Source organism: Pleurodeles waltl, chromosome 9 (genome assembly GCF_031143425.1).
Source record: "Pleurodeles waltl isolate 20211129_DDA chromosome 9, aPleWal1.hap1.20221129, whole genome shotgun sequence".
Taxonomy (NCBI): Eukaryota; Metazoa; Chordata; class Amphibia; order Caudata; family Salamandridae; genus Pleurodeles; species Pleurodeles waltl.
Window position 1 is genome coordinate 220,945,457 of NC_090448.1, and position 22,291 is coordinate 220,967,747.

At 45.0% G+C, this 22,291-nt stretch overlaps 1 protein-coding gene across 2 annotated transcripts in view; it reads left to right on the forward strand.

The window, feature by feature from the left end:
• TAFA1 (TAFA chemokine like family member 1) overlaps nt 1-22,291 on the forward strand; it is a 1,243,985-nt gene that overhangs the window by 606,993 nt on the left and 614,701 nt on the right. For both annotated transcript variants that reach the window (XM_069206577.1, XM_069206578.1), the window contains exon 3: nt 768-815. In XM_069206577.1, the coding sequence (XP_069062678.1) occupies nt 768-815 (48 nt within the window). The remainder of the gene's footprint in view (nt 1-767; nt 816-22,291) is intronic.

Below are 22,291 nucleotides of genomic sequence, written 5' to 3' on the forward strand. Positions count from 1 at the left end.
AAATGTTCTTGCAACTGGCAGTCTTTCTTTATTGACACCCATATAATCTAAATATTTCAGGGGGATGCAATAGATTTTTTCTGGGAAAGGTGACGTAAAACCATGGTCACAAACATTTTACTGCTGCAAAATGTAGTATTGTTTTCTACACAGTTACAGTTACAGTTACAGGGATTAAACCCACGGTGTTTTTTTTTAAATAGCATAACCTCACAGTACAAAACCCGAAATCATTTTAAATGGAGTGGGGAGAACAAGTGTCAGCTGAAGTCCCATGGGACCTATCCCCTTATTAATGGAAATTGTAAACCATCAAGTTTTGTGCAGTGTTCTATAGTGACGCTGTAACACACTAAAGTAGTATCCTAGTAATGCTCCTCTGCCTTTTGGAACTACATTGTCAGACACATTGTCATATTGGTAAGACACATCGAGGGCAGTTCTTTATCACAGGACCAAGTATGACAAGTAAGAAGCATGATGAAAACTTCTAAATGTATATGTTCTTTATTCGACCCATAATGATGTTCTGTGAATGCTCATACCAGACTTTCTGACATTGGTGTTGACAATGCTTCTGAATACACCTCCCTTCTTTCAATGTTCAAGAAAAGTTATTTAACGAAGGGCAAAATTATTGTTAAGGTACCCCAAACAGTTCAAACATTTTAATGTATCTGATTAACAATAATAAAGGTTCTGATAATGGCATCTCATATTTTAGTCCTATTACATGACTGACTTATATATATCATTTTCTTTCACAGGATTCCCATCCGAACACATCTCCAACAGCAGACACATTGGAGAAATAGGTAAGTGGCATCAGCTCTTTATGTAATGCTACTGAAAAATAAACCCACGACAAACACGATAAAGGGTTAAAGCCATGTTAAGAAATTAAATGTATTCTGAACATTTCATATATTAAAAATTACATGTCAATAAAGTATTACGACCAAAATTATTAAATGAGACATATGGAAGGAAATACAAACAGGGCTACTGGGAAAATATTTCAATAAAGAGCTGAATACGTATTTAGACAACATATGACATACCATACCATTTTGTTCCAAGTTATCTTTACACATCTTTTCAAATATGTATTCTTAATCTCCTAGACTGGCTACCCCTTTTAAGTGGAAATCAGTTAGTCACGTTGGACAAACTATACTCTCAAAAAAAAATCTTAAGAACGCTTTCCCTGTGCTGTGGAACAATATTTTTTTTATCTATCACGAGACCGCTACGATACTGCGAATATTTGTGTTTCCCAATTGGGCACCATTCTGTAACTTCATTCAAAACACCTGCAACTTTTCACAGTATGATTTAATGTCCCCATTCAATATTAATTGTTTCTGCAGTGTTATTCAATCAAAGTTCTTTTTAGTTCAGGATACTTTAAGTAATGATGCTTTTGCATTTTCGTGAAAACGCATTCACTGGGTTAAAACAGAAATATTTATAAAATATGAGTGGGGAGACCTATATATGTACATCAATCCACAAATTAGTCTGTAAACTAAAAATGTGAACATGAGAAGTATAGTTGACTGCCTGAAACAGAATCTTACGTCACAAGTTGCATGTGTCAAATGCTTTGCAGAGGAACAAGCCTCATGCATCCTATACACAGACGTACTCTATGGCGTTATAGGTGGCATGGGGAGGGCCAGCACACCAAATCTATTGGGCATATCGCACTATCAAGCCCAGGTGGGTGTCCTACATGTAGGTGCACTCTGTGAATCACCCACATCCTGTGTGCATTGTGTACAGGACTAACAACAGACTATGCGCTTATATTTAACAAATATGAGAAATTGCATAGGTCAGGCCCTTGTATCCTGTGCCCTATTTGAAGGATTAAGGATCTTATTAGGTTTATTTTCAGTGATGTCATCCGTGGCATCACCTGTAATGTTATATATGGGGTCATTGACATTGCACCCAAAAGTTATGAAGGGTTAATAAATATGCCTTGCAAGTTTCCATGATTTTAAGGTTGATCTCCTTAACCTACCTAATATTGATATTTTTGTTTGGAATTTTTATGTTTTTTAGAACTTTGGTTAGAGTTATAGCTGAGTCTCAATTTGCGTTGAAAAGGCATTTTTGGTTTGCTAATAACTTTGACACTGTTTAACAACTACTACAAAATCTGCATACAATTTGTCAAAGTGGCTGAGTTTTGGGATATCAAATTTCTATCAGATCAGTGCCTGGGGAAAACTTAAAAATGGGTCACAAAGTTGGGTTTCTTACTCTAGCTACTCTAAAAATATTTGTTCTGAGTAGAAGCAAATATGGCCATATTGAATTACACTAAATTTAACAGCACACTAGAAATTTACTCAAAATCTGAAACGCTTTGTGATTTGTTGTCATTCCATGCTGCGTTTTGGAGATATTTGCATTAGTAAAACGTGTCAGGCTGCCTTTGAAGAATTACATGAATTTCATAGTTTGACCAATAATTTGGAGATGCTCTGCACATTCACAGAGGTTTCATAGGTCCAAATTGAAAAAACAAATTGGATGAGAGAACATTTTCCCTTCAACTGATACAGGATACTAGGATCATCTGATGGCCTGATTTTCTGCTGTCAATATTTGTTGAGGATTTCATTCACAGAATACTAGTAACCAAAAAAGTCCATCAAAAAGTGTCAAGGTTGCATTAGAGAGAGGTGAAGATCCCCTAATCTACGGTAGGATGTAGGGATTCTCAGAGGGGGGGAAGCCAATTTTCTCTGAATGATTAGTTGATCCGCCCAAATATTTGTTGCTTTTGTGAGTAGATATTTCATGTTAGACTTAGGGATCCAGCATTGCACACAGAGTCCTCCAAATTCCCTGGTGAAGCCAATGTTTTTCATATTAATGTTTTATGTAACTTTCTTTCTAGTTGTCAATTTCAAATACAGTAAAAATGGAGGTTGTTAAGCAGGGATACAGTTTGGCCAGAACATGCTTCATATGACTTATATCTGGGCTCAATGACCAGAATCTATGCGAGCTGTCAACAACCTTACACAGCTGACTTAATTGGTAGGGCGCTGACCCAGGACTTTGTGTAAGCAACCTATCTTGCTATAAACTTTACTTATCAAGAGTTGGGCTCAAGTGAATTAGGAGTAGGGCCTGATCATGGCCCTGTGGCCAATCATAGCTGTACACAGCCAATGGCTGTCAAAATCTCAGGATGGGTATAAATCATTCTCATAGGCCGGGCCTTGCAACCACTGCTTCCCTGTGCAGCAGGGGTTGGCATCACAAGGGATTGCGCAGGCCTGGCTGGTCACCAAGTTTAGAGCTGTGTCTGTCTTGTAGCATATGCCACAAATGAGATTAGGTGCAAGGCCTTGCACAGGCATTGGAGGGAAAGCTATGGTTTGGATGGGCCAAGCATAAATAGACAATTTCTATGGTTCTTAGATTTTGGTTTGTAACCTTCAAGTGACTTTAATTGTGTGTTTAGTGCACTTTACTTGTATTGAAATTAGCACAAAAAGTTTTCATGAAATATTGTAAGAGGGTAAGGTTCAGATTGCAAAATTCTCCCTGGATGACATTTTAGTGATTGAAAAGGTTGTTGTTCTTTTTAACATTAACATTAATTTTTGCTTTTTCTCTGTAGCATACATCGTTGAAGAGCATTACACTAAACCTGAAATATTCCACAAGCAATGCCTATTTCTTTGTTTGATGTAAACACATAGAGTATTTTTGTATTACAAATGGTACTGGGTGGGCTTTGAGGAGTTCCTTTTGCAGGGGTCTTCAGTGTTAAACTGTGGATCCTTCACAGATCCAGGATCTCACACTCCTTGAAAAAGAGGGGCAGTAACTCCCCTTTTTCTACATATAAGACACCCCTAAGGTATGCCCTAGGTAGCCCATAGGGCAGGGTGCTGTGTAGGCAAAAGGCAGGACATGTACCTATGTAGTTTACATGTCCTGGTAGTGTACAACTCCTAAATTCGCTTTTACACTGCTGTGAGGCCTGCTCCCTTCATAGGTAAACATTGGGTCTGCCCTCATACATTGTTTGAGTGGTAGCTGCTGATCTGAAAGGAGTAGGTAGGTCATATTTAGTATGGCCAGAATGGTGATACAAAATCCTGCTGACTGGTGAAGTTGGATTTAATATTACTATTTTAGAAATGCCACTTTTAGAAAGTGAGCATTTCTCTGCACTTAAATCTTTCTGTGCCTTGCAATCAATGTCTGGCTGTGTTTAGTTGACAGCTCCTTGTACATTCACTCAGACACACCCCAAACACAGGATACTCAGCCTCACTTGCATACATCTTCATTTTGAATGGCACTTCATGGGCTGGGAGGGTGGAGGGCCTGCTCTCACACGAAGGACTGCCACACCCCCTACTGGGACCCTGGCAGACAGGATTGAACTGAAAGGGGACCTGGTGCACTTCTATGCCACTCTTTGAAGTCTCCCCCACTTCCAAGGCACATTTGGGTATATAAACAGGGCCTCTTCCCCTACCAGCTCAGACACTTCCATGAGAAGAAACTTGTAACCAGAACCTGCATCCTGCCAAGAAGACATGCCTGGCTGCCCTAAGGACTCACCTAACTGCTTTCTGGAAGGACTGCTGCCTTGCTGTTGCCCTGCTGCCTTGCTGCTCTCTGGCTGAGGTGAAGAAATGCTCTCTAAGGGTTTGGAGAGAGCTTGTCTCCTGTTCCCTGAAGTCCCAGGACGAAAAAGACTTAGGGGGTCATTACAACCTCGGCGGTCTTTTAACAAGACCGCTGAGGGACCGCCGTGCGGAAGACCGCCAGTAGTGGCGGTTTGCTGCTCGGCGTATTAGGACCGTTGGCTGCCCTCCGTCGTTTTTCCGACGGAGAGCCGCCAACAGCCATACTTGTGGGCGGCGGGGAAGTGGAGGTTGCTCCACCTCCACCGCCACGCCAACAGAACACCACCCAGCTAATCACGTCCTGTGATTCTGCGCGGCGGTGTTCTGTTGGCGGTGTGGTGTCGGCGGAGCTGCCCCCATGGCTCCCGTCACCTCCCGGCAGATTGACGGAACAGGTAAGTCGATCGTCCGTTAGGGGAGGGGGTGGGGGGGCATTGTGTGTTGTGTGGGTGCATGGGAGTGTGCGTCTGTGTATGTAGGGGGGTGTGTGAGTGCGTGTATGCTTGCGGGGGTGTTGCGTGTTTTGGGAATGAGTGCATGTATGTCTGTGGGTATGTCTGTATGGATGTGTGCATGTATGTTTGAATGTGGGTGTACGTGTCTCACTGTGTGTGTGGATGTTGGCATGTATGTCGGTGTATGTGTGTTGGTGGTGCCTGCGTGCGTGTCGGGTGTGTATGTGTAAGGTAATGTCAGGGGTCGGGTGGGGAGGGGGGTCCTGCCACCTTTGGGGGGTGGCAAGGGTGGTGGGGGGTGTAGGGGAGGGAGTCGGGTGGGGGTGGGGGGTGGCAAAGACCCCTATCAGTGCCAGGGAAAGAATTGCCTGGCACTGATAGTGCTTACCGCCATGGATTTCATGGCAGTTCCTACCGCTGGAAATCCACGGCGGTAAGCCAGGGCAAAATACCGGCGGCGGTATTGTGACGGCTGCCGGGCTGGAGACCCAGGTCTCCAGCCCAGCGGTCGTCTCTGCCCTGGCGGGCGGAACAGAGAAGCGGCTGATGACCATGACGGTAACCGCCATGGTCATAATACTCAAAAAAAGACCGCCAGCCTGTTGGCGGTCTTACCGCCGCTTTAACACCGTCCGCCAGGGTTGTAATGACCCCCTTAATCTGTTCAAGAAGGACTCCTTGTGCGGTGAAATTCAATGCACAGCATGCCAGAACCGACGCACAGCCTGCCCCACAGTGAAAATTCCACTGCACGCCAAATCAGAACGACTTCTCAATGAGAAGATCAATGCAGCGCCAGCGTAGCAACCTGAAATTCAACACACGGGCCACTGGATCGCTGCAGCGCCTGCCGTGCGGTAGAAAATTTGACGCACCACCCACCGGATCGATGTAGCTCCTGTCACTTCATCCTGCCAGCACAGAAAATCCACGCACCATCCCCGGGGCGTCTGAAAACCCTGCAACCCGAAGAGGATCCACGACGGAGCACTGGAAATAGACGCACAGCCGTCCCTGCGTGAAAACTAAATGACGCATCGCTGTGTGCGGCCCAAGAATTTGACACACACACCTTAGTTTCCACGATTTTCCTCCTCTGTGGCCCTTTGTGGAGATTTTTCACGCGAACCAGGTACTTTGTGCTTGAAAGTGACTTTTTTTGCTTTTAAAAGACTTAAGACACTTTGGGCCTCATTCCAACCCTGGCGGTCTATGACCGCCAGGGTGGAGGATGCCGGAAGCACCGCCAACAGGCTGGCGGTGCTTCATATGGCATTCTGACCGCAGCTGTAAAGCCGCGGTCTCCCAGCCGGGTCCGGCGGTTTCCCGCCAGATTTCCCCCGGCTGGGGGAATCCTCCATGGCGGCGCTGCTTGCAGCGCCGCCATGGGGATTCCAACCCCCTTCCCGCCAGCCTGTTTCTGGCTGTTTTCACCACCAGAAACAGGATGGCGGGAACGGGTGTTGTGGGGCCCTTGGGGGCCCCTGCACTGCCCATGCCACTGGCATGGGCAGTGCAGGGGCCCCCTAACAGGGCCCCAGCAGGATTTTCACTGTCTGCTTTGCAGACAGTGAAAATCGCGACGGGTGCCACTGCACCCGTCGCACCCCTGCAACTCCGCCGGCTCCATTCGGAGCCGGCTTCCTTGTTGCAGGGTCTTTCCCGCTGCGCCGGCGGGCGCCCTTTTGGCGGTCACCCGCCGGCCCAGCGGGAAAGTCGAAATGACCCCCGTGGTCTCTTGACCGCGGAGCGGTCTTCCGACGGGGTTACTTTGGCGGGCGGCAAAGTCGGAATGAGCCCCTTTATATCACTTTTCAGTGATATCTCTACATTTGCTTATTGCATCTTTGTTTTTCTAAACACTATGTGGTGTATTTTTTGTGGTGCTATATGGTGTTATTGTATGATTTATTGCACAAATACACATTGTCTTCTACGTTAAGCCTGACTGCTCAGTGCCAAGCTACCAGAGGACGGGCACAGGATAATTTGGATTGTGTGTGACTTACCCTGACTAGAGTGAGGGTCCTGGCTTGGGTGGGGGTAACCTAACTGCCAACCAAAGACTCCATTTCTAACATCAACATTTTATTTTTTGAAAACTATAGAAAGATGTGTTGAGTAACATAATAAATTTCACAGCCAAATCGCCACAACTAAGCATAGTGAGTACTGTGGACCCAGGACTGGGGCACTATTCTAAGTGGAGACTCTATATACCCAATGGCCATATACAGTTAGTATGATGAAATGGTGACTGATACATTGCCTTGTCACAATGGCTCAATGACAAGGAGGCTGTTAAAGGGTTCACACAAAGTGATTGCTATGCACAGCCGAGGGACTGTGAGAGTTGGGCACATGGGAGGTTAGATACATGGCCTAACCAAAGGTCAGTCACAGCAGCCAATCTCCACAGCACTGCTAAAAGCTATGCACCAAGTAGTTGAGTGGCCCTGCACCCAATTATTCACTCTGAAAGGCCAAAATTATAGTGCTGTGAGGTTAAACATGTACGAGGTTTCAAGCTAAGGAGGTGGGATGGAGCCTTGCTGAGTATGGCCAAAAACCATGTATCACATGGGTTGGATGTGCAAGAGGGGATAGGAACCAGGCCATGCCTGATAAAAGCCCAGGCCATTCAGCCAACTCCCTCGATGCAGACCCAAAGGCCATGTGCAGCTCTGATCGTCTGCTCAGGGCTGGACTCAAAGCTGAGCCATGCAGTCAGCCAATATGTTTGTGCTGTGCGAGGTGGTGGCTCTATCGAAGATAGATATGATATATCAATCAAACAATCAAAGACAACTGGTGGGAAGTCTTTTTAACTTATAAAGTTAGTGCCTCTGCCCCCAAATATAGTGTACACAAGCATCAGAATATACAGTGATGCAAGATCCTAAGCTCATGATACCAAGCTGACTCCTCACGGCCTAGCACTCATTTCTACATGCCAGCCGGGGATCCAACTCTTGCCTTCTTCCCCACTGGTTGATGACCAATGAGGATGGTAGAAATTCCAGCTTTGCAGCTGTGTACTCCCTGCTTCCCCTAGACATAGACACAAGGAGTGGTAGAAGCACACAGTCGTGCTCAAGGAGCAGAGGCACTTTCTGGGGCTTGAGGACACCAGTGGCATGTTGGTGTACTGAAGAGCTGCCCCCGGGCACTGACTTTTCTCAGAAGTTAGGGTATTCTCACTAGAGACCAAGGAATGTGTGACAGCATGCTTGTTGTTGGGCTGGGCCCCAGAGCAGTGACCCAGGTCAACATGGTCAGGCTTCTCCCACAAAACTCTGTTGGGGAAATGTTGGGGAGCTCTCCTATTCAGGAAGGCAACAAATGTACCTTCACTGGGTCTGTTGGGCTGTTTTAGCAGATGTTTTGGTACATTTTGCCCCATTTGGTGACTTCCAGACACAAGGAGTGTCAGGGCCAAAGGTCTCCTGGCTGCTTTAAGTGTGTCTGTTTAGCAGGATTCAAGGGGGACACACCAAAGGACCAGTCCCACATAATCCACTGTCCTCTTTCCTCCCGAAGAGTGGGGAGGCCAGTAACACTGGCCATGGAGAAAATCATCCAAATTGCACCTTCATGGGCAAGATAGTCCAAAAGGCACCTTAGAATTACATGTCTGGGTTCCTCTTCAGGTATGGGTTAATCAGCAAACTGGTCCATCTTCCTATGTCTGTAGTTCCCAGTTTATCTCAGAATTGTTCCATAGTGCAGGTGTTTAAAAATATAGGAGGAGAGTTCTAGAAGGGCTTCTTGGCCTGACCCAAGGATAACATTCCTATACCCCTGGTCCATCCACTTGTACAGTATCTTGGGATTTTTATTTTTTTAATTGTTTTATTAAGAATATAGGGTGATACATAATATATAGAAATATACTTTCAAAGCATTTTTGTTTACAACAGGTGGTTCCATAATAGATATATAAACTTATACAATCTAACAGATGTTCTGGCTAATTGGTTGAAGGATTATGAATAAACTTTTAAGAGAGAGTATGTAGAAGAGAGAGGGGAGCAAGGAGGAAGGTTAATCATGGGGTAAGAAAAAGATAGAGGTGTCTTGTAAAGTAAGAGATAGGAGAAGAAGGTTGGGGAGAGGATTGATAAGTGGATAAATGGATAAATAAGTAAGGGGACCAAGGGCCCTGGAGCTAAACTGACAGGACTAGAGTGTGAGTTGTTCAATTATTCCCCATCTAATGTGAATTGTCATGCAGAAATGGACAGTGTAGCACATGAACCTAAATTGTTATGATCTGAGGCAACGTAGAGGTAGAGGTTCCAACACCTGAGGAGAGGTAGCACCAGGAAAGGAGTGAACAAAAATTGTCCATGGGGGCATACAAGTTGAAATGGGTTTGTTTAATAAATGAGTTCTTCCTATATATGTTAAATTATCAGACACTAGTTGGATGAGAGGGCAAGGAGAGGTGTCTGATTGCTCAGTCCGAGGTCCCGAGCGTTTGTCAAGGCGGGAGATCTAGGGAGAAGAAGAAAAGGAAAAGAGAGAAAGGGGGAGAGAAGATAAATGGGAAGAGGGGGAGAGCGGGGGGAAGGAAAAATGAAAGGTTCTGAGAGGGCGGTTGATGCTCATCGACCGTTGACCATTGACCATCCGCCAGCTGCTTCATGGTCTTGTCAGGAAGGGGCACCATACTTCCGCGAATAGCGACGCTTGATCCTGCAGGTTATAAATTACTCCCTCCTGGGTGGCAGTTTGGAACATGGCTGTCATCCATTCTGTCGGTGTAGGGGCAATACTGGACCTCCAGTGCTGGAGTATGAATATTTTGGCTGTGGCAATTGCCGTATGAAGTAGCCTTTTATGGGCTTGTGATAGGGAAGGGTACGGCGTCTATCGTGTAAAAAAATAAGTGATGGCGGAGTCGGACTTGGTATCTGTATGAAGTCTATCAGGGTGTATCCCTGTCTATCACATAAGGGCTGTATCGTCGGGCAATAACATAGGATATGAAGTAAATCGCAATGGGGTTCTATGCATCTCCAACATTTCGCGTGCGGCATCAAGCCTGCCCCGAAAAGTTTAACGGGGGTGCAGTACCATTTTTGAAGAAATTTTAATAGACAGAATTTCAGGCGGGCTTCGCGTAACCCCGTGTCAAGGGCTTCTAGTATGTCTGACCATTCTTCTTCCGTATAGGCAATCTCAAGTCTGTCCTGCCATTTTAAGCGCAGCCGTTCAAGAAGAGGCTGCGAATAGAGATGGTTTGTTAGCTCTGCATATAGACCAGCCATAACGCCTCTGTGGCGGCCCCATTTCTGGAGATAGGTGACAATAGGTGAGGTTTTAAGCGTCCACGGGGGTTCCTAATGATCTACGCATACAATGCTTAAGCTGCATATACCGCCACTCTTGATTACTGTGGATGCCGAACTCTTCCTAGAGAGAGGCGAAGGTTCTAAAGCTATTTCCGTTTATGAGATGAAATATATTATGGTACCTGCCTCGAGCCATTGGGGCCATCTGAGAAGATGTCCCCCTATTTTTATGCTTTTATTCCCTGCTATAGGAGCCTGGGCATGCAGAAAAGGGTGTACACCAAGCAAGCGGTGGGCTCTGCTCCATGCTGTGTTTGTGGCTGTGAGAATGGGGTTAGATAAGGGGGGATGATCAGCGTATATCCCTCCCATCTCTGTATACTGTCCTCTTAGAAGTTTCTCTGTGGTTACCCATTTCGGTGGGTCTGGTTTATCTGGGAGTGTGTACGCTAGCTGTGACAGTTGTAAGGCTAATGAGTATTGTTCTACTGAGGGTAGACCTAAGCCTCCATAGGGTCGTCATGCCAGAATTGTTGCAGGTTTCAACCTTGGGCGTAAGGAACCCCAGACGAAGGTCTTTATGGATGCATGAATCAAGCGGAGCAAGGAGAGGGGTACCAGTAAGGGGAGCATGCCTCATACATATATAAAGTGTGGCAGGGTAACCATTCTGACCACCTGTGTCCTGCCCCACATGAACAGGCCTAATAGTGACCACTTGGCAAAGTCCTGCTTCATTCTGGATACAAGGGGGTCTAGGTTGTCCCTGATCATGTGTTCCAGGCCTCAATTAATAAACGTTCCTAGGTATTTAAGGCGGGTCGGGTCCATTTAAATGGAAGACCATGTATTGAAGCTTTCGTCGTTACGCAGGATAGTGGTAGTGCTTCGCTTTTGTCCCAGTTTACCCGATATCCGGATAACGGTGCGAAGCCCTCTATGGTAGAGAGCAGTGCTGGCAGGGAGGTTTCTAGGTCGGACAGGGTTAACAAAATGTCACCTGCGTAGAGATAAATTTTGGATAAGCTGCCGGTTATATGGATACCTTTTATCTGTTGGGAGTTCCATATGGTAGCTGCCAGGGGTTCCATGACCAATAGGAATAGGAGCGGTGACAGGGGGCAGCCCTGGCGTGTGCCTCTTCCGATAGGGAATGGATCTGATAAAAAGCCCCCACAATTAACCTGTGCTCTTGGATGGTCATACAATAGACTTACTTTGGAAATAAATTTATCTCCGAGGCCAAAGTGCTTCATGGTAGTAAACAGATAGGACCATTCGATACCGTCAAATGCTTTCTCTGCATATAGAGATAGGGCTAGGGCACCTTCAGGTAATTGTAGAGATTCCAGTAGTGTATGGCAAAGAGTACGCATATGGTTTCTGGAGGTGCGACCTGGTACGAACCCCCCCTGGGTATTGTGGATCAAAGACGGTATCACTTTACGTAGGCGTGCTGCTAGGACACTGGCTAGGAGTTTAACGTCTCTGTTCAGAAGGGAGATAGGATGATAGCTGCCACAGAGAAGGGGATCCCTCCCTGGCTTAAGCAGGACAACAATCGTGGCCTTGTTGGACAAAGCGCCCAGGGAGCCTTCCTGACATGCTTCCGTTAGTGCTTCGTGTACTGCAGTGATTGCCTCTTCTCTGGCCCATCTATAAAATTCCGTAGGGAATCCGTCCTCTCCCAGAGATTTATGGTAGGGGAGGTTTGTTATGACTTGCATTATTTATTCCATGCTCCATCTCAGGGTCGCCTTTGCCGCTGCCCGTAGAACCCTTTGGAGGTCACAGTACCCGTTTTCTCGGTCATGTATGTGGACACGTGGGCTCTTAATTGCTACTTCCCTTGGGGGTAGCGGTATCTGTGTACAGCGAGGCGCCATGGTTTTCGACCGGGGGGGATAAACCTACCTGGACCAGGAATAGTATTGGGGAGTGGTCTGAGAGACCACTGTCTAGGATACAGGTGTCTAGCATGTGAGGGATTACAGTGTGTGATACCAAGAAATAGTCCAGGCGTGATTGGGTGCCATGGACAGAAGATAGAAAAGTATATTCCTTGTCTTTCGGGTGTTGTATTCTCCAGCAGTCAATTAGACTGACATCCATAGTTAGGTCTGTCAGAAGTTGCCTGTCATGATTGTTACCTACATCTATGGGGCCTGTCCTGTCCATTATGGCGTCATGGGCGAGATTCCAGTCTCCCCCGATTATATAACGGGTAGTTCCGATTTCTGTCAGGAGGCGATTTAGTTGTAGGAGGAATGGGCATTTTGAGCCGGTTGGTGCGTAAACAGAGCCCACGCATAACAAGGTATTCCCTAGTTTTAGTTTGGCAAATATATATCTTCCTTCCGCATCGTTCCACATTTTAATGATTGTGATCAGAAGGGATCTACGCGTTAGTATTGCCACCCCGCATTTGTGGGGCGCGCTGTTTCCAGGCTCTTGGTTCACTGGGCAGCTGCTGAAAGCAACCTTCCCTACCCAGTCCCGTTTAAGTTTACTGGATTCCAGAATGTCAAGGTGGGTTTCCTGGATCAGGGTGATATCTGCTCTTTTGGATTGAAGATAGGACAATATATTTTTCCGTTTAACATAACTCGTCATGCTATGTACGTTCCAGGAGAGAATCCGTAATGGTCGTGTTGCTTTGGAGACGTTCCCCGATATTCTGGGTGGTTGTGTCGAATCACACCAGTTCCAATGATGGCGTTGGCGGGGGGGCTACCTCAGCTGTCAGAGTGGGGAGAGAGGGGGCGGGAGTAAAGGAAGAGAGAACAGAGTAGATAGAGGAAGCGCCGGGGGGATGTAGAGGAAAGAGGAAAAAAAAAAGAGAAAAAAAAGAAAAGGAAAGCAAAGAGAAGGAAGGGGAGTGTAAAGATCGATATATATATCAAGATTAATAAAATGACGAGAAGGGGTGCTGAAAGAGGAAATAAGGAAGAGAGGGTTGGGGAAGCTAGGAGTCCAGCCTCCTTAATTAGATCTGTAAACGGCGGGTCCGGTTCCTCTCGGAACTCTCACGCCGTCGGGGTGGTCCTTGCCGGGGAGGCGAAGGGGGGGCAACAGGCAGCTGGCTGTCGATATGACGATGACGAGGAGAGGTGGAGGGTTCATGACTGTGTATAGAGACGGGTCTATTAGACGGCGAATGATGACAATTGTGATGTTTATGTAACTAAAGTGTTTACCGGTTTGAGATAGAGGGTAGTTGCCGCGCCTGGATGATACTGTTGTGAGGTATTATTGATCGTACAGGAGAGTTGGTAGGAAAGGAGGGGGAGGAGGTTGATGCAGATTGATGCTTGATGCGTGATGCTTGATGCATGAAGGTGCAGGAGGTGGGGAGTATGTTGTGGGATTGTAAGGTAGTATTGTAAGATAAGAACAGAGTAAATGGAAAGAAGAGGATAGACAGGTGGGGAAGGTTGGAGCTGGGAGGGATGGGGTGGGTGGGGTAATATAGTTCTAGTACAGGCGAAGGTACATAGAGGTGTAGATATAGTACATCCTGAGTACTTCTTTTCATCTATAACGTCGCTTTATCATATACTACAACATTTCTGTAACCTGTTAATTCTAATAACATAATGGGGGTGATTCTGACCGCGGCGGACGGCGGTCGCCGCCCGCCAAGCGGTTCCCGCCGAAAGACCGCGGCGGTCATTCTGGCTTTCCCACTGGGCTATCGGGCGACTGCCGAAAGTCCGCCCGCCAGCCCAGCGGGAAACACCCTTCCCACGAGGACGCCGGCTCAGAATGGAGCCGGCGGAGTGGGAAGGTGCGACGGGTGCAGTTGCACCCGTCGCGAATTTCAGTGTCTGCAAAGCAGACACTGAAATTCTTCGTGGGGCCCTCTTACAGGGGCCCCTGCAGTGCCCATGCCATTGGCATGGGCACTGCAGGGGCCCCCAGGGGCCCCGCGGCACCCCCTACCCCCATCCTGAACCGGATGGCAGTAGGGGGTGTCAGAATCCCCATGGCGGCAGAGCGCGCTCCGCCGCCATGGAGGATTCTCAAGGGCAGCGGGAAGTCGGCGGGACACCGCCGACTTTCCGTTTCTGGCCGCGGCTGAACCGCCGCGGTCAGAATGCCCAGCGGTGCACCGCCAGCCTGTTGGCGGTGCTACCGCCGACCTCCGCCATGGCGGTAATTACCGCCAGGGTCAGAATGACCCCCAATATGTCCTAATTCCTTATCACACTGTTATATTATTAACTGTTAAACTAGGTGTCAGGCTATTTATCGCAGGGTAGGTAATGAGGGCTGCTGAGCCCTAGGCTATGCGAGAGCAATGTGTCTCTCACTCCATTATAAATACCTTGTTATGTATTATTACATCATAATACTATAAGGTGGGATGTATTCAGATATTGTCAGTTTACTAGTTTAACATGTGATACCATCATGATCGTCCTGTCCTGTATGGGGATTCCGGGTGTCGGCAATAATTAGTCTGGTGACAGGTGTGTGTGTTCGGTGGGGGTAATTAACAATTTATGTTGTGCTATCGTAGTATGGTACATCATATTATATTATATTATATTATATTATATTATATTAGAAGGGGTACTAGTGTACATTGGGTCATGTTGTGTTGTGTATCCCAGGGTTTGGGTTAGTTTATCTTTGTTTGACCTGATCCCGGCCCCTGGGATAGCTATGGAGGTTAATTAGTTCTGGTATCGGCGTTAATCTTATGTTGCATGTTGGGGCAGGTTTAGGTTGTCCTGTATTGCTTGCTGCCATGGGGTATTCTGTAGTTCGGTAGAAGCGTGTCAGTTTCTATATTAGTTATTTGATAACCCTTGTGCAACATTGTAAAGCCAGGTCTTGACTTTTATGTAGCTCACGGGAGTCGGTGAAATCTAGTCCATGCATTGGTGTGTGTACTCTGTCTTACACTAAAAACAAATTACGATTTACTTGATAGTTTCACATTATAAGGCCTCATATATCATTATGAAGAACATGGGCTTATTAATCGCCGAACTTTAACAACGACACCAACGACCTTAGACAGTTATAGGAAAAATACACATATATGATCTGAGTAGGTACTCATCCGTCCTCGGGGTCAGCGGCGGCTGTATTTCGATTTTCAAGCAATTGTCTCTCATATACACCACATCGCGTCACCTTCTCAAGAAGATGCAGTTGTTGGTTTTAAAGGGGAACTGGATTTGTCTCTTTCCGATAGCTGAGTGTGGGTTGCTACGGCATGTAAGACCTGACCCTTGTCATCATGCGATCTGGCTAGTCTCTCCATGTCTCTGCCTCTTTGACTGGCATCAGTGTCATATAGGGCCGTATTTGCTTTCTCCTTTCCTGAGAGGAAGGTTCCATTACCTTTATTGTCCCCTGCGATATTGTGCAGGCAGTTTGTGCTAGTGGAGTCCATGGGTTGAGATTGGAAGGAGTCAAGGAATAGTCTCAATTCTTCGGGATTGTAAAAGTCCTTGGATATTCTGTTTTTGGTAACCCGCATTCTTGCAGGGTCGAAGAGGTCATATTTCATCTCCAGTTGGCGAAGCCAGGGTCGTAGGGCTAGAAAGGCCTTTCTGCGTTCATTGGTCTCTTTGGAATAGTCGGCAGTTATTCAGATGTCATGCTGATCTACTCGGAAAGGACCATGGCTGCGCGCCGCATGAAGTATTTGACGGGTTTGTTTATGCCTTAGCAATTTACATTGGAGCATTACAGACTCACAGTAATATCTTGGAGACTTACATTATAGTCAATAATAAATGAGGATGTTTCTTTTTGGAAGCCTAATTTACTAAATTTACTAAAGATGCTTTTTGTGATAGGCTACCTGTGTGCAGAAACTAGTCTCACTAGGAAAGTAGACCCAAACATGCAGCCGACACAAATACGCAATAACATCAGAGCCTCCTTCCCACCTGTTCAACCGAGGTTTCTATTGTAAAATTAGCACTGGTGGTTAGCACTCAGATCTATTTAGCAGAAGTTTATTGTAAGCAAGATTCAGTTAGTGATATTTACTCCAAACGTTTTAAAATATAGTGGGTTTATGCTAGTCAAACCTCCTCTATCATATATTTTAATGTAGCAGTGTGGGACTTTCAACCGAATTCCCTGCACAGTATGTAAAACTCTGGAATTCCTTGTGTCCCCTAATTCATTCAATGTGGGGTACCTATTGAGTTCTGACAGCAGAGCCTGAAATGTTTCCCACATCAGGCACCTTTGAACGGCGACTAGCCTGCCAAAGTCCACTCTGTTTATGAATGTAGACTGTTCTGTTGCCTTGCAACAATGCTAAAATTACAAATGCTACACCCACATTGTTGTGAAATTCTAATATGGCAGGTACTGTGCTGCATGGTGGGGGAATAATTCTCATTGTGTTCTCAATGATCCCTAATAGGTTTTAAACAGCACACTCAGTTCAAACCCCAGCTCTAGCCTGGTACCTTCACATCTTTTGAGGGCCTTGTTATTTTATCAGCATCAGAAAAGAAGCAGGGAGTAAACAATATTTTGAACAAGAGATTTATTTGGCACTGCAAACCAACCTTAAAATTACATTACAGAGCTTATCTGCTATATTTAAAGAGTTCAAGCTAAATGAAAAGCATATTACCATTTTTTGCGCTCAATCGTTGGGTAGTACTTGGTACATCCTTTAAAATGGTATAAAAACCATATAACTATCTCAAACTGTTGTACAGCCATTTTAGCCATGTTTTAAAGATTACGTTTTAGCTTACTATGCCTAATGCTGTTCTCTATAATTAAGTTACATTTTATTCGGTATTGCTTCATTTTTCTAGCAATAGCCACATTTGTGGTGCTGTTCTATTTTCTTTATCTCATTGTACTTTTGCCTAGGAAAGCATCAAGTTCTTATTAGGACATTTATTTCACTTTGTGCTTTCTCTGAGGCTAAAATCAGATAGGGTTGCCAACTAACATGGAATGCTGTGTCTCCAACATTCACAGAAACATACACACTGATTTGTGGGGACCATTTCTTAGAATGTCAGTTGTTTTATTATGAAAACACCCCTTTGTCCCTGACACGTTAGAGGGAGATTCCAGCCAGATGATCATGACTGTATGCTGATTGCTGATTGTTTCACTGCAGCTACTTGCTTAATGACCAGACCCCTGTTCCACATGGGGACGGTGTCTCTCTAGACTACAGACTTCTTCCTCCAGGTATGAGGGATGATATACCCCGGGGGGAAACCCGAAGGGCAGATTAGGCTTATTACACTGTGCTCAAACATAGTGTAGGTAGTGAAAATATATATATCTCTCTTAATGACAGTATGGTAGGATTATTCCTGTGTTTTACTCTTGTAGTCACCTGCTTGCTTTTATTGTGTTTTATCATCCTAGTTATTGCAATACATGCCTTTTTCTCTAAGATACAGTTACTTCAATAAATTCTTATTGAACTATATTCTGCCTCTGATGCTTTTTCCTGTATGAGACTTTGGTAAGTGAGAGAAAGGGTGGGATCCTATTGACTACGATTCCCTTGAGGAGTCTTTCTTGTCGTGTGCCCTGTTGCCACAATCATCTCGGCCGGAGATGAGGCACTGCTAGTTAGCCGGAGAACCAGGATTAGGCCGACAGGTGTCATGTGGGGTGGAATCACACTTAGTACCCACAATCCATGTTGCCCTGTCTCCCACATCCTTAGCATAATGAGAACCTAAGTGACAAAATTACTTCCACTGGGTGAGGATACTTATAGCTAGGGTGGATATAATCTTTGTATCAATGAATCTTGATACTACTTTAATAAGGATGCATCTGTGAAGTGATGGTTCGAATTAATGGAGCCGTGGGGAACATGGGAGTGTCAGGACCATCGTGGAACGAATTTGCATAAGCAGGCACTAGTTTTAGTGCAGTAGAATGTGAACCATTTCAAGATAACAGTACAAAACCAAACCAGCTTACCCTAAATACCTTTTTTGATGAGACATAATTCCAAATAGTCAATAATCCAGCAGATGTCACATAGTCAAAGAAAACATAGCAATAATCCAACAAATATCACAAAGCCAAGAAAAACATAACTTGTTTAATATGAATGCAATTTTATTTGAGCATTTTCCTTATGCAGGGTCATCCCCAATCTTTTTGCCTCCTGCCTCCTATTTTTTCTGACCTGTTGCTGTTGGCTTTTGAACTACTCTGAGTACTTTACCACTGCATATGCTCTCTGTGTAAATTGTATTGTTGATTGGTGTATCCATGATTGGCATATTTGATTTATTAGTAGGTCCCTAGTACAGTGCACTAGAGGTACCCAGGGCCTATAGATCAAGTGCTACTAGTGGGCCTGCTGCACTGGTTGTGCCACCTACATAGGTAGCTCTGTAATCATGTCTCAGACCTCCCACTGCAGTGTCTGTGTGTGCAGGTTTAACTGTAAATTCGACTTGGCAAGTGTACCCACTTGCCAGGCCTAAACCTTCCTTTTTCTTACATGTAAGACACCCCTAAGGTAGGCGCTATGTAGCACCAAGGGCAAGGTGTAGTGTATGGTTAAGGTAGGACATATAGTAAAGTGTTTTATATGTCCTGACAATGAAATATTGCTAAATTCGGTTTTCACTGTTGCAATGCATGTACCTCTCATAGGTTAACAAGGGGGCTACCTTTAAAACTGATTAAAGTGTAGATTCCCTTTGGGAATGGATGGACATGTGGAGTTTAGGGTCTCTGAGCTCACAATTTAAAAATACATCCTTTAGTAAAGTTGATTTTAAGATTGTGTGTTTGAAAACGCCACTTTTAGAAAGTAAGCATTTTCTTGCTTATACCATTTCTGTGACTCTGCCTATTTGTGGATTCCCTGTCTGGGTCAGTTTGAAAATTGGGCTGGTTGCACCTCACACTAGACAGTGACACAAAGGGAGCTTGGGTGTAGTCTGCATTTCCTGATGAGCCATCTATGCTAGGAGGGAGAGGAGAAGTGGTCACTCACACCTGAAAGGGCTGTGCCTGCCCTCACACAATGCAGCCTCCAACCCCCTGGTGAGTGTATGGGACCTGGCCTGGGCAAGGCAGGATTTCACATTCAAAAGAGACTTTACTTTGAAGTAGGCCTACTTCAATGGAGAAATTGGGTATAAGAAGGGCACCTAAAACCACAGACTTTAGAACACTTCTGGAAACCAAGAGGAACCTCTGCCTGGAGAAGAGCTGAAGAGCTGAGGAAGAAGAGCTGCCCTTCCTGTGACTGTGCTTTGTGGAGCTATCCTGCAGGTGCTGCTTCTGCCAAAGTAAGAGGGCAAAGACTGGACTTTGTGTGCCTTCCATCTTGTGAAGATCGCCAAGGGCTTGATTTAGAGCTTGCCTCCTGTTGTTTGAAGTCTCAGGGACAGCAAAAACTTCTCTCTGCCAGCACCTGGAATCTCTGGAAAGACTCCTACTCTGCCCTGTGGTGCCCATCCAGTTCCTGGGACCCTGAAAGGAGAAGCTGGCAGCCTAAAAGGAAGAAATCCACAGCAAAGAACGACGTGACTCCAATCTGTGGCTGAAAAATCAACGCGCAGCTGGCTTTGCGGATGAAAATCAACACTCACCTGTAACGCGACTGAACGATCGATGCACAGAGCTGGAGAAACAACACGCAGCATCACTGACGGAGGCTGGTGAGATCGCAACCCACGCTGCGTGGTTTTCAGATCATTGTGCGGCTGGATTTCTTACACCAGTACCGCTGGGCGTGTAAAAACAACGCAAGGCCTGCCCAGACCCGAGAGTGCTGACCGGATGGACATATCGCTCTCCAGAGGAGAGAAGAAACGACGGGCCTGAAACAGCAAAAGGAGAAATGATGCAAGGTCTCGCTCGTGAGTGAAATCGATACAATGCAAGCCCTTTTTGATGCACACTCACCTGTGCAGGGTTATTTTTGACGCACCCAAGGTACATTTTCACGCTAACAGTGTTAGTGTGTGTTTAAAACTACATGAAGACTCTTTTTGCATTTAATTGATAACTTGCCTTGTGTATGGTGGATTTTTGTTGTTTTGGTCTTGTTTTGTTTAGATAAATATTTTCTGTTTTTCTAAACCTGTGTTGTGCCATTTTTTTGTGTTTTTATTAAGTTACTGTGTTTATTGGTACAAATACTTTACACTTAGCACTCTGAAGTTAAGCATACTGCTCGTGCCAAGCTACCAAGGGGGTAAGCAAGGGTTAGCTGAGGTTGATTCTCTTTTAACCTGACTAGAGTGAAGGTCCTTACTTGGACAGGGGGTAACCTGACTGCCAACCAAAGACCCCATTTCTAGGAAATGTATTTAAAAAAAAGTTATATACACTTTACCTACTTCTTTTGATAATTCCCTTGTCTCTCAAGTCTTCTTAGTTTTTTCAGGGATCCCTTTTCAGGTGCATAGCCATTTCAAGTTAATGCCTGAAAATCCAATGCTTCTATTCAGGGTTTTGATTGTCAACTGTGTCAAAGCCTGCAGAGACATCAGGCATGACCAGGAGACAAGGGTCATTCCTAACACTGAGGTAGAGCCGTCTGTATGAGACTAGATTGAAAGAGGTCAATTGGTGGCAATGCCATGGGACTGCCTGAAACAGAGCGGGCTATGGCAATGATATTGATGTAGGATCTGGCTTTGTCAAGCTCTTCAGTAAAGAAGAGGTTGATAGCAATGTATTTGTCAACTGAAGCAAGTACTATAGATTGCGGAGAGGATTTGATGCAGTTGGACATCCTTGAAGAGGGCTTTGCTTCTGTTTGTTACCATATTGAAGGTGGTCTTATAGTAAGAGGCTTTAGTTGTGATGATGAGGGATTGGCACTTGGAGTGAGTGTAATGAATAGTATGAGTTAATCTGGGAGATCCGTTCCATTTCTTTTCCTGTTTTTGTACGGTAGGGGTACCTTCCTTAACCTCTTGACTGTACTAGTTCTAAGGGTTTTTGGAATGGTGGATCAGGTTTTCAGTGGAGTGTTTGCTGTGAGTTCTCATAACGGTATTGTATATGTTGAGGAGACCTTGAGATCTCTGGGAGGCCGGAAATGGTCTGATATACATTTATGTACTATCCCTGCAATATATTGCCTAAAATTGCTCTCTGCACAGACATGCTTTGGTCCGGGTTTAGTAAAGTGCAGTGCTGTGTTGAAGGAACTGTGAAAACTTATTCAGCACTGTATATAGGAAGAGCCATGTACCAATAATCATTTGCAAAACAAATACATATTTAGCCGATAGTAAGCATGGCTTCAATACACTACCACAGATTGCACTCTTGGAAATGACTTTACAGTTATTACTTCAAAAAGGAAGCCCCTTTATTGTAACTCTCTTGTTGTCTCAATTTGCAAAGAATGATAGTGCATGTTATATTTTACTTCCTTTATAATAAAAAGGGATCATTTTTGTATTTGCTAGTCTATATTTAATCAAATGGTAATCATTTATATATTTCCATCAATAACTTGGTCTGTTTTCATATACAACATACAGTTATTCAAACAGCCTATATAATAGATACTATTAAGGATTAATGTATTTCACCGCACTATTGGTGCTTTTAGAACTGTATCAGAGTCATTTCTGATACTGAGCTTTTCGGTACTGTGGATCTAAGACATGAGAATTGAAACAGACCTTGTTTGCCCATAAATGCAGGCTGATGTATATGTGGCAAGGCACATGGCAGAAGGTGATGACTAAGTAGTGATTTTTTTAACACCTGGGGTGTATGTTATTGATCTAGAAGATATGTGGATTTATGTCACAACACGTTTTTTGGCTTAGTAATTAATTGGTCCTTTCATTCCTGGAGAAGGGTGTAAGAGCATGGTTGTGGTAGCCAATAGACTTTCTGCAAACAAAATATTGAG